Source organism: Pseudophryne corroboree, chromosome 2 (assembly GCF_028390025.1).
Source record: "Pseudophryne corroboree isolate aPseCor3 chromosome 2, aPseCor3.hap2, whole genome shotgun sequence".
Taxonomy (NCBI): Eukaryota; Metazoa; Chordata; class Amphibia; order Anura; family Myobatrachidae; genus Pseudophryne; species Pseudophryne corroboree.
Window position 1 is genome coordinate 1,012,483,322 of NC_086445.1, and position 16,251 is coordinate 1,012,499,572.

Below are 16,251 nucleotides of genomic sequence, written 5' to 3' on the forward strand. Positions count from 1 at the left end.
GTACATTTCTGCAGCCTGGTTCAGCTGTGCTCCAGCACCCCATTCCAGTATATTCCTGCAGCCTGCCCCAGTTGTGCTCCAGCACCCAGCTCTAGTATATTCCTACAGCCTGCTTCAGCTGTTCTCTAGTGCCTAGTTCCAGTATATTCCTACTGCCTGCTCCAGCATCCAGTTTCAGTATATTCTTGCAGCCTGCTCCAGTTGTGCTCCAGCACCCAGTAGCAGTATTTTCCTGCAGCCTGCTCCAGTTGAGGTCCAGCATCCAGTTCCTGTATATTCCTTCAGCCTGCTCCAGTTGTGCTCAAGCACCCAGTTCCAGTATATTTCCGCAGCCTGTTCCATTTGTGCTCCAACATCCAGTATATTCCTGCAGCCTGCTCCAGTTGTGCTTCAGCACCCAGTTCTAGTATAATCTGCCATCTGCTCCAAATACCCGAGCATACTGCTTCAGTATATAATTGTAAACCTGCACTTGCCTATCTTCTAGCTATTGGCAAATCTTGCTAACCTGTTACAGCCATGGGCTATCCTACTAGCCTGCATCAGGTCTCAATATCTGTACTGATGACGACTTCTGCAGCATCAGTCTCCCACTGATCACTACCAGTGGCCCATGTGAAGAGTATTATTATTAGACTATCCAGCTTCACTCGCACTACATCACACTCACTGAACGCCAGTGGACTATTGAGGTGCTTGTTGCTATCTTCTGGCCAGGCCCCTCAGACAGAATTAATGAACAAGCAGGTTGTAAATTACACATAAGTTTAGATGACCTGATATCCCTTTGCAACAGGGTAGATATCTGCTTCCATGAAAGAGCCCAGGAAAGTGGTATGGCGGAGTGTCCCTATTGCTTGCCCCACTACATGCTTTCAAACTTCACCGCCCAGATCAGAGGAACCCCTGTAAGTAGGCTGCTCTTGCCTCACTTGAGATGAACGTGAACGACAATTTTAGGAAAACCTGTGTCTTTACTGTGCTGGTCCCAGCCATAAACTTGGGTCCTATCCCAAAAGGTAGTTAAATGCCCGCTCCTAACTGATGGTGGAGACGTCAGTTTAATAATGTCCACCAACTCTCCGAACAAACAGGACTGTGTCATTCATGTGACTCTCAAACACCCTGTGGGGTCTGTATACCTAACAGTCCTTCTTGACTCTGGAGCATCTGGAAATTTCATGACAGCTGCTTTGGCAAAGAAGTTAGCCATACAATTAATCCTTACATCCATTCCAATCTACCAATCTCCTTTGTTGTTATTCCAAAGGCTTCTAGTCAATTTATCCTCGGATTTCCTTGGTTACGCCAGCATAGCAATCATGTTGATTGGATGACTCCTCAGATCCTGGCTTGGGGGCCATCTTGTAAAGGTCAGTGGCATCTGAGAATCCTGCCATGCCTTCAGTCTACAGAGACGTTCAGGATGTATTTAATGAACAAGTCGAAGAGACTCTAACCTCACATCGTAATTGGGATTGACCCATAAATTTAACAGCAGGGAAAACTTCTCTCGGGGAAGGGTTTATACTCTCAAACCCAGTCTATGTCCGAGTATATTAAAGAGAACCTGGAAAGATTTTTCCATCGACCTTATACCTCTTCTGCAGGTGTAAAGATATTTTTGTCAAGAAAAAAAATGGGTGACCTACACCTGTGTATTGATTATTGAGGACTGAATGATATCATGATTAAAACTCGATACCCACTAACAGATCTCAGAGTTATTTGACAGTTACTCTTCTGACTTTACAAAACTAGAACTCAGGAGGTGTGTACAACCTCATCAGAATTCACCAGGGCGACAAGTGGAAGATGGATTTTAATACACAGGATGGGAATTACTGGTTCTTAATGGTTTGGGAAAAGATCCTGTCATTTTTCAAAACCTTGTAAACAAGATCTTCAAGACTTGTTATATATCACCATTGTCGTGTATCTTGACAACATCCCAGTCAGCACAGACAAGTAAAAGAAGTATTTATTCACTTGAAATAAACCAATCTGTTCTGCAAGTTGGAGAAATGATTTCCAAGGTCAGCTCCATTTCCTTCCTAGGGTATATCATATCCAGCTCAGGATTACAGATTACAGAAAAAATTCAGGCTATTATCAATTAGCCACAACCCATCAGACTGAAAGCTATACAAAGGTTCCCTAGCTTTGCTAACTATTAATGCAAAATCATACAAAGTTATCATGGCTCCCACCAAGAAAGGTCTCAATTTTATGGATTGTCCTGAAGACGCAAAAATAGGCTTCCAAAAACGAACACATGGCCTTCATATTTGCACGTATTCTGTATCAACCCGATTCACGCTCCCATTCTTCCTGGAGGTTGAAGTGGGGTGTAACTCTGCCAGAAAGCACCCCTGGGGGTTCTTCTCCAGGAAATTCCAGCCTGCTGAAAGGAATTACTCCACTGGCGACAGAGTTGGTGGCAATAAAGTCAGCTTTAAAGGAATGGAGAAATCTCTTGGAAGGAGTGTGCTTTCCTGTAATCATCTACACTGACCGCAAGCATCTCCTCTACCCTATATCTGCTCAGTATACAAACCTCTACCAGGCTTGATGATCACTGTTCTTCATTCATTTGACCTTCAGATTTCCCTCCCTGTACACAAAAGCTGTAAAGCGGTCGCTGTCTCCTGTTCTATGATAGAGGATGAAGAGCCTTTGAGAAAGATCCCATTCTTGACCCTCAGTGTGTGGCAGCGGCTACACCCTTTAAACAAGTACACCACCTGGGTAGTAGTGTATCGGTTCTTCAAAATGGCACATTTTATACCACTCTGAGGACTTCCTTCTGCTTCAGTGTTTGCCCAACTATCTATATGGGAAATCTTCCGTCTCCATGGTTGTCCTGTCTGATTGTGGTTTACAGTTTGTGGCTACATTTTTGAGAGCCCCTTAGAAAGCATTACAAGTGATATCAAATTTCTTCTGAGTGCATCACCCCCGTTCTAATGGCCAGACTGAGTGGGTCAACCAGGACCTTGAAACTTTCCTATGACTATACATCTCATTGTCTCAAGATGACTGGCCCGACCTTCCTCCATGGTCAGAATTTGCCCACAATAATCACTATCGTGAGTTTTCTGTATCAATGCCATTCCATATGGTTTACACCCCCGAGTTCAGTCATTGTGTCCTATGCTTTCTGCATCTGTTCCTTCAACCTAATTGCTTTTCCAAAATTTCTGCAAGAACTGGTAGCGAGTAAAATCGTCTCTCCTTAAACTCACAATGCTGTAAGTTTTATGTGGACAAAAAATGGTTTGCAGCCTGGGGATATGGTCTGGTTATCAACACATAACATTTGCTTTGGAGTACCTTCCATGAAGTTTGCACCACACTACATTTGTTCCTTCAGTATTTCTCGAGTCATTAACCCAGGTTCCTAAAAGCTTCAGTTACCTCCTTTTCTCAGAATTCCCAACACATTCCATATATCCCTTCTCAAACACTTGGTACTCAACCATTTCTATTCAGTCAGTCAGTCATGGTTCTCCTAAGATCCATACACTTGGGGCATGATGGCAACAATTTACAATGAATGGTCATTTGTAATGATAACTTATCAGTTATGACATGTGTCCTATTACCTTGAATGCACCCCTTCTTCATTACCCCTATTTTTTCCCATACCCCGATTTTATAAAATAAGTCCAATAAAAAATTAGGATGAGGAATAAGGTTAACTCTATAAAATCTCCAGGGATTTAGGTTAACTCCATAAAATCTAACTGTGGCATATTGTTCAGCATAAGATAATTAGTATGCATACAGTCATTATTTACATGTATAAATGTATTAGAAAAAACAAATACATGTGTTTGCACTTTCATTTAAGCAGACCTTGTTCGGGGTGCATCTGATTAGGGTCTGCATCTGATTCGCAGCAACACTCAATTGACTAACTAAGGGTTAGGAATATCTCTGCATGATCATCCATCTCAGTCACCCTTGCCTCTTAGCTCCTACTTATGGTAACCTAGAGCCCCCAGGGACAGGTACCACAGTCTATGAGAATCACTGTGTGACAGTTAAAGCTGTAGCTCGTTGAGTTGGTGATATTGGAAGTTTGATTGTGTCAGTAGGTCAGTCAGCGTATCTATGATGAATACAGTTAAATCACTATGGATACATTGCAAAATACAATCCAGTGTCAGCAAATGACTTGCAGAGAAACACGTACCTATGCATTTGAGTGAGATCACCTTTCTAGACGGACAGTAATCTCTGCAAAATAATCAAATGGTGGCGTTATATACAAACAGGTTCTCTGTACAGAAAGTCTCATGAAAGAGAACAATTGCTAAATTATACGTTTCAAATACACGGTGGAACAAAGTGACTGATTCATGTTTGTAAGTAAAGCAAAAAAAAAAGTACGTAACTGTGTCTGGAACAAACCGTGTTGCCATGCAAGGGGAGCAAATACATTTATATTGTTTCTGTGCAGGTTAAGTACTCTCTGCTTTTGCATGTAGCCCACAAATGTTAGACAGATTTTAACACTGCAATTTAGATTTCAGTTTGAAGATACCCCATCCAAATCTAAATCTAACTCCCTCTGCACATGTTACATCTGCCCCACCTGCAGTGAAACATGGTTTTGCCCACTTACGTGCTTTTTTGCTTTACTTAGAAACATGAATCAGGCTCAAAATCAGACTCCCGATAATAGAATTGCCTCAAGCTGTGATATCTCTTGCTAATCAGACTACAATCTCACAAATATGGACTCCCCTCAACAAAATGGATGCTTCCAGTGTGTGCAGTGTATATAGTCTCCGTGAGACATGGAGGCGAAACATGAAAAGAAAAGATGGGCACTGTTTGCAGAATGTAGTGGGTGGGGAAAGCTACTGTGATGCTAACTGTACACTTAGTGATCACTGAGGTGGGTGTGGCTTGATAACACGAGTGTGCCATGTCCCGACCCAGACAGCAGGCAGGTCAATTCTTCACTAGCAGAAGAGTCCACTCTCCAGGGAGTCTGGTATGAAGGCTAATTGCAGTTTAGTTAGCGAGAGTTCAAAGGCCAAGTTAATATTGACTATCCAAAGATAGTGTCTCATGTTCAACAGTTGATATAACTGGAAAACAAAAATAAATTGCCCAGATTTATCAAGCCTTGGAGAGTGATAAATTGCCTGGTGATAAAGTACCAACCAACCAGCTCCTAATGGTCATGTTACAGGCTGTGTTTGAAAAATTACAATTAGGAGCTAATTGGCTGGTACTTTATCACCGTGCAATGTATCACTCTTCAAGGCTTGATAAATCAGGGCCTAAATTCCTTTGTATGGATTACCATGGAGCCTTCTCCCCTCTAAACCTTGTTTAATGTCGCTTGGTGGTCTTGTCTGGAGAAGGAGCATCCCGGCCTTGGTTTCATGGCTCTCAGTAGAAATGGAATTTGTGATAATGATAGTCACTATTCATGGCTGCTGGATGGACTTGAGCATGTTATATGCATTGGATGGTACAGTATTATGCTGGGATTATATACTATTTACTGGCAAGTGGGATGCCGGCTGTCAAGACCCCGACAGCGGCATCCCGCTCGCCAGAATGCCGGCAGCGAGGCAAGCGCAAAGAGTCCCCTTGCGTGCTCGCGCTGCGCTCACCACAAGTTCTATTCTCACTCTGTGGGTGTGGTGGACAGCCACGAGTGGGAATAGCCCCTGTGCACCGGGATTCCGGCTCCCGGCATTGTCGGCTGTCGGGATTCCGGGAGCCCGATAGCCATCAAATTGATTGCATCGCTTATGCTGAACTGTCTCTCTCCTACCCTATATTCATTCAATGCAAGTTTTTTCTGCAAAAATTAGCGCTACTCTCTTCAATTTTTCATTACAGCGGAAATCTTAATGGAAAGAGAAATTGGCCACAAGAATTTTTCCTGCAAAAATCCACGGGAAATAATAAAAAAAAAAGGTGAGGAAAACATCTAATCCCAAAAAAAATACAAGTAAATATTGGGTAACTCTATAGGTGTCTATTAGTGTCCAAATATTATTATTTTTTCAGCTTTGTTTTAAAATTATAATTATTATTTTTTTTCCATTTAAAGAAACACTTTAGTTACATTTGGGGAGCATAAAAGTGCAAAAACATTTTTATTTTTAATTTGAAGACACTTTTTTTTTTATATAAAACTGTAACTCCCACCTACAGCGTTTATAACACCTGTCCCATGCATACAACAGCACCATTTATATACTGTACCTGTCCCTCATCTTTTAACCCATTATTGTGCTTTTTGCAGAATTTCACCCCAAAAATTGAAAACTTTCACGGCTATGATTCTCGCATCTAGATACCAAAAACCACTGGATGCCTGAAACTTTGTGCACTGTGGGGGGAAATAAAATTTACCGCATTTAACTGAATATGCCTCCATCCATCTCTACCTCTCTTCTGTACGTTCTCCCTCCCCAGCCTGAATTATAACACTCAGTTTAAAAGAATAAAAAAATGGCACAGCAAATGAATGTAAAAAAGGGGTCGCTGCTGGGACACTGAACCTGGAAATAAATTCATTTGTTTCAGGAAAGACAAGGAGAAGGCTATATACCATACCTGCTCCTGAGGCTAGTATACAACTTGACAAATGAGAGACTGGTGTTCACACTGGAAAATCCGGTCATGCCGGATGAGACATCTAGTAGTTCGAAATTATTATAACTGGACCTGAAAAAGGAGGACAACTATTTTAATAAAACAAATTAAGGTTTATAGTGAATCAATCATATGAAACACATGACTGAGTGTGTGTGTGTGTGTGTGTGTGTGTGTGTGTGTGTGTCAGAAAGCTGAACTGACCATTGCCTGTAATTTTGTGTGTATCTAACAAAAAAGCATTGGAATTTTGCTCATATTATTATGCTCAAGACACATAAACCTGCAGCCCTGTTACAGGACCCGCAATTTCTGAAAGGTCTCTAAACTAGCATAAGCGCTTCACACACTTCATTCACTTGCAACCACTATACACTCCCCTCTAAGATACAGAGGGTCGTTTTGCCTTTAAACTAATTGCTGCTTTCAATTTAGTGACTTTATTGTCGCAATCACGCCGTCTCCTGCAGATTGCGGCCTATTAAATTTGGCCCATGGAGATAACGCCAAGGGAGAGTTACCACGTGGCTATGATTGGCTGTATTGTGTAACACTATGACCATTTTATAGGATGTAGAGTAAAAATACAGCTGCCCAGTATTGGTCCGCAACATTTGAAACCAAGCAGTGACTTTATTGCCTGTAAAAAGTACATTTGTAAATTGTACTCCTTATGTCACAGTAGTGGGGCAGATGTATTAACCTGGAGAAGGCATAAGGAAGTGATAAACCAGTGATAAGTGCAAGGTGATAAACGCACCAACCAATCAGCTCCAATATGTAAATTAACAGTTAGGAGCTGATTGGCTGGTGCGTTTATAACCTTGCACTTATCACTGGTTTATCACTTCCTTATGCCTTCTCCAGACTTAATACATCTGCTGTGTGCTGTCTGTCCAGGTGCAAATTGACATCCTTTATCTGGATTTGTTCCTAAAGCTGGTCATACACCTACAGATTAATTGTCCAATCTGGCAGGTTGGAATGAAAACTTGGTAATGTATGGGAGCAAATGACAATTGACCATTTGCTCCCATACATTACCAGGTTTTTGTTCCAACCTGCCAGATTGGACAATAAATCTTTAGGTGTATGGCCAGGATCAGTATGATTTGCCAGCCCACGGGATCTCGGCATAAAACCGACTCCGGGATCCGGATGTTTGAGAAGCCGACAGGGGTAAGGGGTGTTCTCCCCTTTCCCCAACCCCCTAACCCTTACCCTCCCTAACAGCAGCCTAACCCTAACCACCCCCCATAGGTGCCTAAACCTAACCCCGTGTCCCCGCTGCCTAACCCTAACCCTCCCAACCCACAGCCTAACCCTAACCCTCCGAGAGGGGGGCCTAACCCTAACCCCCGGAACGCAGTCTAACCCTAACCCCCCGGGACGCAGCCTAACCCTAACCCCTAGGACGCATCCTAGCCCTAAACCTTCCCCCTGTGGGTTACGGCACGGTCATTCCTTGTTCGGGATTCCGGCTGTCGGTAAACCGGCACCGGGATGGTGTACCCTTTCTAGATGCCGGTGTCGGCATTCAGAATAGGGTCGGTATTCCGGCGTCAGTATTCTGACTGAGGGGATACCAACAACCGGTATCCTGACTACATCCCGTATGGCCAGCTTAACGCTACACAAAGTTCGGTATCCGGACTCCAGATCGACAGCAAAAAGGTCGTCAAACCTTAGGTCGACAAACCTTAGGTCGACATGGACAAAAGGTCGACAGGAACAAGGTCTACATGGAAAAAGGTCGACATGAGTTTCACGATTTTTTTATTTTTTGGAACCTTTTCATACTTAACGATCCACGTGGACTACGATTGGAACGGTAATCTGTGCCGAGCGAAGCGGTAGCGGAGCGAAGGCACCATGCCCGAAGCATGGCGAGCGAAGCGGTGCACTAATTGGGGTTCCCGGTCACTCTACGAAGAAAATGACACACAAAAAAAAAAACTCATGTCGACCTTTTTCCATGTCGACCTTGTTCCTGTCGACCTTTTGCCCATGTCGACCTAATGTGTGTCGACCAATTGGCGGCGACCTAAGGTTTGTCGACCTTTTTGCTGTCAATCCTGAGTCCCAGATCCCAAAGTTCATTGTAAATTCAAAAAGGGGACACTTACGTCTTGTATCCCATGGCTTCACAGGTCATACTTCCGTAAATGCTGTTCCAGTCATCGAAACACACAGTTTGCCATGAGGACTTGGTTGGAGAATAGGCTTGCAGTATAAAATTAGGCCCATATAGTCGTACTTGAAGAAAAAAGAAGATCACCATGTTATGCAGATGTGCATTTCTACAGCAACAAGTAACGTACAATGACTGCAGCAGAGGCTGATTTATCAACGAGTTTCAGCACTCACTGCATATGATAAATGGTGCCCCAACCAATCAGTTCCCAACTGTCATTTTTCAAACATACGAGAGTTATTGTAGGAGCTGATTATCTTGGGCACCATTTACCATATCATTTTAAATAACTAAAACTCATTGATAAATGGTCCCCTAATTATGAAGCAGTAATAATCTCTTTTCTCAGTTTTCCAGCCAAAAAACTGCTTTATACTATATGAAAAGGCAGGCTGTGAAACAATGAAAGCTTTTTCCAGAAGCGCCTTTGTCTTCTGTTAATATCGCCATTACACTGCCAATCAAGGCTGCAAAGCATCTCGCCATCTGAGGGTGCTTGTGCAAGCGCTGTTCATTCTGAATGAGATCGCGCAGCTTTGCTGGATTGCACACAAGAGCGGTGCGGCTACCTGGAGTCATTCCGTATGGCATCAGCACTGGGCTATTGCGATACAGACAGGGCAGAGACCACAGGAGGGTTGAATTACCGACTTACCATAACACCATGACAGCCCTAACGCATACCGCATCACTGTGATAAGGAGTGATGGAGGATGTCACTTAGGGGTCTATTCATGAAGCAGTGAAAACTGTGGAGAAGTGAGCCAGTGGAGATGTTGCCCATGGCAACCAATCAGCTGCTACATATAATTTTACAGAATGCACTTTATAAACTGTTACCTCAACACTGATTGGTTGCCATGAGAAAAGGATGTGTAAAATGGGGACTCTTGCCTGCCGTACTGTGTAAAATGGGGACACTTGCCTGCCGCAATGTGTAAAATGGGGACACTTGCCTGCCGCAATGTGTAAAATGGGGACTCTTGCCTGCCGCACTGTGTAAAATGGGGACTCTTGCTTGCTGCAAAGTGTAAAATGGGGACACTTGCCTGCCGCAATGTGTAAAATGGGGACACTTGCCTGCCATGCTGTGTAAAATGGGGGCACGTGCCTGCCGCAATGTGTAAAATGGGGACACCTGCCTGCCGTAATGTGTAAAATGGGGACACTTGCCTGTTGTAATGTGTAAAATGGGGACACTTGCCTGTTGTAATGTGTAAAATGGGGACACTTGCCTGCGTAATGTGTAAAATGGGGATTTAAAGTATCAAGGACATTGCGGTGTATGGCATAAAATAAATAAATATTATATATATATATATATATATATATGTTTTTGTTATTTTTTTTTCCTGTGGTGGCCGTGATCTGTTGGTACAAGGTCAAAACCTGGGGTTTAGGTAGTCTTTTCAGATGAGGCCACGCCGATTTTAATGAGGGCACGCCCATGTTAATGAGGACACGCCCCCTTTCCCGGGAACGCATGCTTTTTCTTTTTATATCTGGGGGAGGGGGGGGGGGGGGGTGCATTTTTTTATGTCAAGGGGGGGGGGGGGGCGCATTTGAAATCTCGCACTGGGAACCAGATTGGCTAGAAACAGCCCTGTTACCAACATCCCATAAGCATAATTGCTGTCCTCTCCTGAAGTATGGGCAGAGAGTCACCTTAGCCAGCAGGTGTCGCTGTTTCTCTGTCTTATATATATTAAGGATATTTTACATCTGAGATGGAGCTAGAACCGAGGCTGGTAACTGGTGTTTTTCTCCAGCTAATGTGAAACTAAACTAGAATATTAAAACCAGAGTTTCAATAGGAAGCGCTGTCCAGTCACAAATCAATTAAACAAATCACTTTAATTCCACAAACAACATATATGGCCATATACTGACATAAAATATCAATTCATAAAACTTTAGCACAGTAATCACAGATGGATCGTTAAAATTGCAAATCAATTGTTAGTCAATTAGTATTGCTCAAAAATCTAGGGCATGCAGTCTTGTTCACTTATGTGGTTAGTCATCCACTCAGGTTATATTCATATAGCCAAATGGCAGTCCCTTAATTACTGGGTCCAGAGAATGCAGGTGCTCCTTAAGAACAATATTAAATGTCCTCCTACCACCCGTAGTAGCAATTAACGGGGGCTTTTCAAAACGGGGACTATTATTCCTTATTGCTTTGTCTTATCACTGTTCACTCCTTGCCGAGTGTTAAAAAGTTCTCCTCCCTCCCGTAACTCTCTTACCGGGGGTGTCTTGCTGAGTGGAGACTAGAGATGAGCGCCTGAAATTTTTCGGGTTTTGTGTTTTGGTTTTGGGTTCGGTTCCGCGGCCGTGTTTTGGGTTCGAACGCGTTTTGGCAAAACCTCACCGAATTTTTTTTGTCGGATTCGGGTGTGTTTTGGATTCGGGTGTTTTTTTCAAAAAACACTAAAAAACAGCTTAAATCATAGAATTTGGGGGTCATTTTGATCCCAAAGTATTATTAACCTCAAAAACCATAATTTACACTCATTTTCAGTCTATTCTGAATACCTCACACCTCACAATATTATTTTTAGTCCTAAAATTTGCACCGAGGTCGCTGTGTGAGTAAGATAAGCGACCCTAGTGGCCGACACAAACACCGGGCCCATCTAGGAGTGGCACTGCAGTGTCACGCAGGATGTCCCTTCCAAAAAACCCTCCCCAAACAGCACATGACGCAAAGAAAAAAAGAGGCGCAATGAGGTAGCTGTGTGAGTAAGATTAGCGACCCTAGTGGCCGACACAAACACCGGGCCCATCTAGGAGTGGCACTGCAGTGTCACGCAGGATGGCCCTTCCAAAAAACCCTCCCCAAACAGCACATGACGCAAAGAAAAAAAGAGGCGCAATGAGGTAGCTGTGTGAGTAAGATTAGCGACCCTAGTGGCCGACACAAACACCGGGCCCATCTAGGAGTGGCACTGCAGTGTCACGCAGGATGTCCCTTCCAAAAAACCCTCCCCAAACAGCACATGACGCAAAGAAAAAAAGAGGCGCAATGAGGTAGCTGTGTGAGTAAGATTAGCGACCCTAGTGGCCGACACAAACACCGGGCCCATCTAGGAGTGGCACTGCAGTGTCACGCAGGATGTCCCTTCCAAAAAACCCTCCCCAAACAGCACATGACGCAAAGAAAAAAAGAGGCGCAATGAGGTAGCTGACTGTGTGAGTAAGATTAGCGACCCTAGTGGCCGACACAAACACCGGGCCCATTTAGGAGTGGCACTGCAGTGTCACGCAGGATGTCCCTTCCAAAAAACCCTCCCCAATCAGCACATGATGCAAAGAAAAAGAAAAGAAAAAAGAGGTGCAAGATGGAATTGTCCTTGGGCCCTCCCACCCACCCTTATGTTGTATAAACAAAACAGGACATGCACACTTTAACCAACCCATCATTTCAGTGACAGGGTCTGCCACACGACTGTGACTGATATGACGGGTTGGTTTGGACCCCCCCCAAAAAAGAAGCAATTAATCTCTCCTTGCACAAACTGGCTCTACAGAGGCAAGATGTCCACCTCATCATCACCCTCCGATATATCACCGTGTACATCCCCCTCCTCACAGATTATCAATTCGTCCCCACTGGAATCCACCATCTCAGCTCCCTGTGTACTTTGTGGAGGCAATTGCTGCTGGTCAATGTCTCCGCGGAGGAATTGATTATAATTCATTTTAATGAACATCATCTTCTCCACATTTTCTGGATGTAACCTCGTACGCCGATTGCTGACAAGGTGAGCGGCGGCACTAAACACTCTTTCGGAGTACACACTTGTGGGAGGGCAACTTAGGTAGAATAAAGCCAGTTTGTGCAAGGGCCTCCAAATTGCCTCTTTTTCCTGCCAGTATAAGTACGGACTGTGTGACGTGCCTACTTGGATGCGGTCACTCATATAATCCTCCACCATTCTATCAATGTTGAGAGAATCATATGCAGTGACAGTAGACGACATGTCCGTAATCGTTGTCAGGTCCTTCAGTCCGGACCAGATGTCAGCATCAGCAGTCGCTCCAGACTGCCCTGCATCACCGCCAGCGGGTGGGCTCGGAATTCTGAGCCTTTTCCTCGCACCCCCAGTTGCGGGAGAATGTGAAGGAGGAGATGTTGACAGGTCGCGTTCCGCTTGACTTGACAATTTTGTCACCAGCAGGTCTTTCAACCCCAGCAGACTTGTGTCTGCCGGAAAGAGAGATCCAAGGTAGGCTTTAAATCTAGGATCGAGCACGGTGGCCAAAATGTAGTGCTCTGATTTCAACAGATTGACCACCCGTGAATCCTTGTTAAGCGAATTAAGGGCTCCATCCACAAGTCCCACATGCCTAGCGGAATCGCTCCGTGTTAGCTCCTCCTTCAATGTCTCCAGCTTCTTCTGCAAAAGCCTGATGAGGGGAATGACCTGACTCAGGCTGGCAGTGTCTGAACTGACTTCACGTGTGGCAAGTTCAAAGGGCATCAGAACCTTGCACAACGTTGAAATCATTCTCCACTGCGCTTGAGACAGGTGCATTCCACCTACTATATCGTGCTCAATTGTATAGGCTTGAATGGCCTTTTGCTGCTCCTCCAACCTCTGAAGCATATAGAGGGTTGAATTCCACCTCGTTACCACTTCTTGCTTCAGATGATGGCAGGGCAGGTTCAGTAGTTTTTGGTGGTGCTCCAGTCTTCTGTACGTGGTGCCTGTACGCCGAAAGTGTCCCGCAATTCTTCTGGCCACCGACAGCATCTCTTGCACGCCCCTGTCGTTTTTTAAAAAATTCTGCACCACCAAATTCAAGGTATGTGCAAAACATGGGACGTGCTGGAATTTGCCCATATTTAATGCACACACAATATTGCTGGCGTTGTCCGATGCCACAAATCCACAGGAGAGTCCAATTGGGGTAAGCCATTCCGCGATGATCTTCCTCAGTTGCCGTAAGAGGTTTTCAGCTGTGTGCGTATTCTGGAAAGCGGTGATACAAAGCGTAGCCTGCCTAGGAAAGAGTTGGCGTTTGCGAGATGCTGCTACTGGTGCCGCCGCTGCTGTTCTTGCGGCGGGAGTCCATACATCTACCCAGTGGGCTGTCACAGTCATATAGTCCTGACCCTGCCCTGCTCCACTTGTCCACATGTCCGTGGTTAAGTGGACATTGGGTACAACTGCATTTTTTAGGACACTGGTGAGTCTTTTTCTGACGTCCGTGTACATTCTCGGTATCGCCTGCCTAGAGAAGTGGAACCTAGATGGTATTTGGTAACGGGGGCACACTGCCTCAATAAATTGTCTAGTTCCCTGTGAACTAACGGCGGATACCGGACGCACGTCTAACACCAACATAGTTGTCAAGGCCTCAGTTATCCGCTTTGCAGCAGGATGACTGCTGTGATATTTCATCTTCCTCGCAAAGGACTGTTGAACAGTCAATTGCTTACTGGAAGTAGTACAAGTGGGCTTACGACTTCCCCTCTGGGATGACCATCGACTCCCAGCAGCAACAACAGCAGCGCCAGCAGCAGTAGGCGTTACACGCAAGGATGCATCGGAGGAATCCCAGGCAGGAGAGGACTCGTCAGAATTGCCAGTGACATTGCCTGCAGGACTATTGGCATTCCTGGGGAAGGAGGAAATTGACACTGAGGGAGTTGGTGGGGTGGTTTGCGTGAGCTTGGTTACAAGAGGAAGGGATTTACTGGTCAGTGGACTGCTTCCGCTGTCACCCAAAGTTTTTGAACTTGTCACTGACTTATTATGAATGCGCTGCAGGTGACGTATAAGGGAGGATGTTCCGAGGTGGTTAACGTCCTTACCCCTACTTATTACAGCTTGACAAAGGGAACACACGGCTTGACACCTGTTGTCCGCATTTCTGGTGAAATACTTCCACACCGAAGAGCTGATTTTTTTGGTATTTTCACCAGGCATGTCAACGGCCATATTCCTACCACGGACAACAGGTGTCTCCCCGGGTGCCTGACTTAAACAAACCACCTCACCATCAGAATCCTCCTGGTCAATTTCCTCCCCAGCGCCAGCAACACCCATATCCTCCTCATCCTGGTGTACTTCAACACTGACATCTTCAATCTGACTATCAGGAACTGGACTGCGGGTGCTCCTTCCATCACTTGCAGGGGGCGTGCAAAAGGTGGAAGGCGCATGCTCTTCACGTCCAGTGTTGGGAAGGTCAGGCATCGCAACCGACACAATTGGAGTCGGACTCTCCTTGTGGATTTGGGATTTCGAAGAACGCACAGTTCTTTGCGGTGCTACTGCTTTTGCCAGCTTTAGTCTTTTCATTTTTCTAGCGAGAGGCTGAGTGCTTCCATCCTCATGTGAAGCTGAACCACTAGCCATGAACATAGGCCAGGGCCTCAGCCGTTCCTTGCCACTCCGTGTGGTAAATGGCATATTGGCAAGTTTACGCTTCTCCTCCGACAATTTTATTTTAGGTTTTGGAGTCCTTTTTTTACTGATATTTGGTGTTTTGTATTTGACATGCTCTGTACTATGACATTGGGCATCGGCCTTGGCAGACGACGTTGCTGGCATTTCATCGTCTCGGCCATGACTAGTGGCAGCAGCTTCAGCACGAGGTGGAAGTGGATCTTGATCTTTCCCTAATTTTGGAACCTCAACATTTTTGTTCTCCATATTTTAATAGGCACAACTAAAAGGCACCTCAGGTAAACAATGGAGATGGATGGATTGGATACTAGTATACAATTATGGACGGGCTGCCGAGTGCCGACACAGAGGTAGCCACAGCCGTGAACTACCGCACTGTACTGTGTCTGCTGCTAATATATAGACTGGTTGATAAAGAGATAGTATACTCGTAACTAGTATGTATGTATAAAGAAAGAAAAAAAAACCACGGTTAGGTGGTATATACAATTATGGACGGGCTGCCGAGTGCCGACACAGAGGTAGCCACAGCCGTGAACTACCGCACTGTACTGTGTCTGCTGCTAATATATAGACTGGTTGATAAAGAGATAGTATACTCGTAACTAGTATGTATGTATAAAGAAAGAAAAAAAACCACGGTTAGGTGGTATATACAATTATGGACGGGCTGCCGAGTGCCGACACAGAGGTAGCCACAGCCGTGAACTACCGCACTGTACTGTGTCTGCTGCTAATATATAGACTGGTTGATAAAGAGATAGTATACTCGTAATTAGTATGTATGTATAAAGAAAGAAAAAAAAACCACGGTTAGGTGGTATATACAATTATGGACGGGCTGCCGAGTGCCGACACAGAGGTAGCCACAGCCGTGAACTACCGCACTGTACTGTGTCTGCTGCTAATATAGACTGGTTGATAAAGAGATAGTATACTCGTAACTAGTATGACTATAAAGAAAGAAAAAAAAAAACACGGTTAGGTGGTATATACAATTATGGA

General features: G+C 44.7%; 1 protein-coding gene across 1 annotated transcript in view; it reads right to left on the bottom strand.

The window, feature by feature from the left end:
* The window catches only part of TMPRSS2 (transmembrane serine protease 2), an 88,773-nt gene that overhangs the window by 21,644 nt on the left and 50,878 nt on the right, over positions 1-16,251 (bottom strand). The window contains exons 6-8 of the mRNA XM_063956605.1: positions 8,757-8,886; positions 6,592-6,702; positions 4,199-4,242 (exon numbers count right to left, since the gene is read on the bottom strand). Of these exons, the coding sequence (XP_063812675.1) occupies positions 4,199-4,242; positions 6,592-6,702; positions 8,757-8,886 (285 nt within the window). The remainder of the gene's footprint in view (positions 1-4,198; positions 4,243-6,591; positions 6,703-8,756; positions 8,887-16,251) is intronic.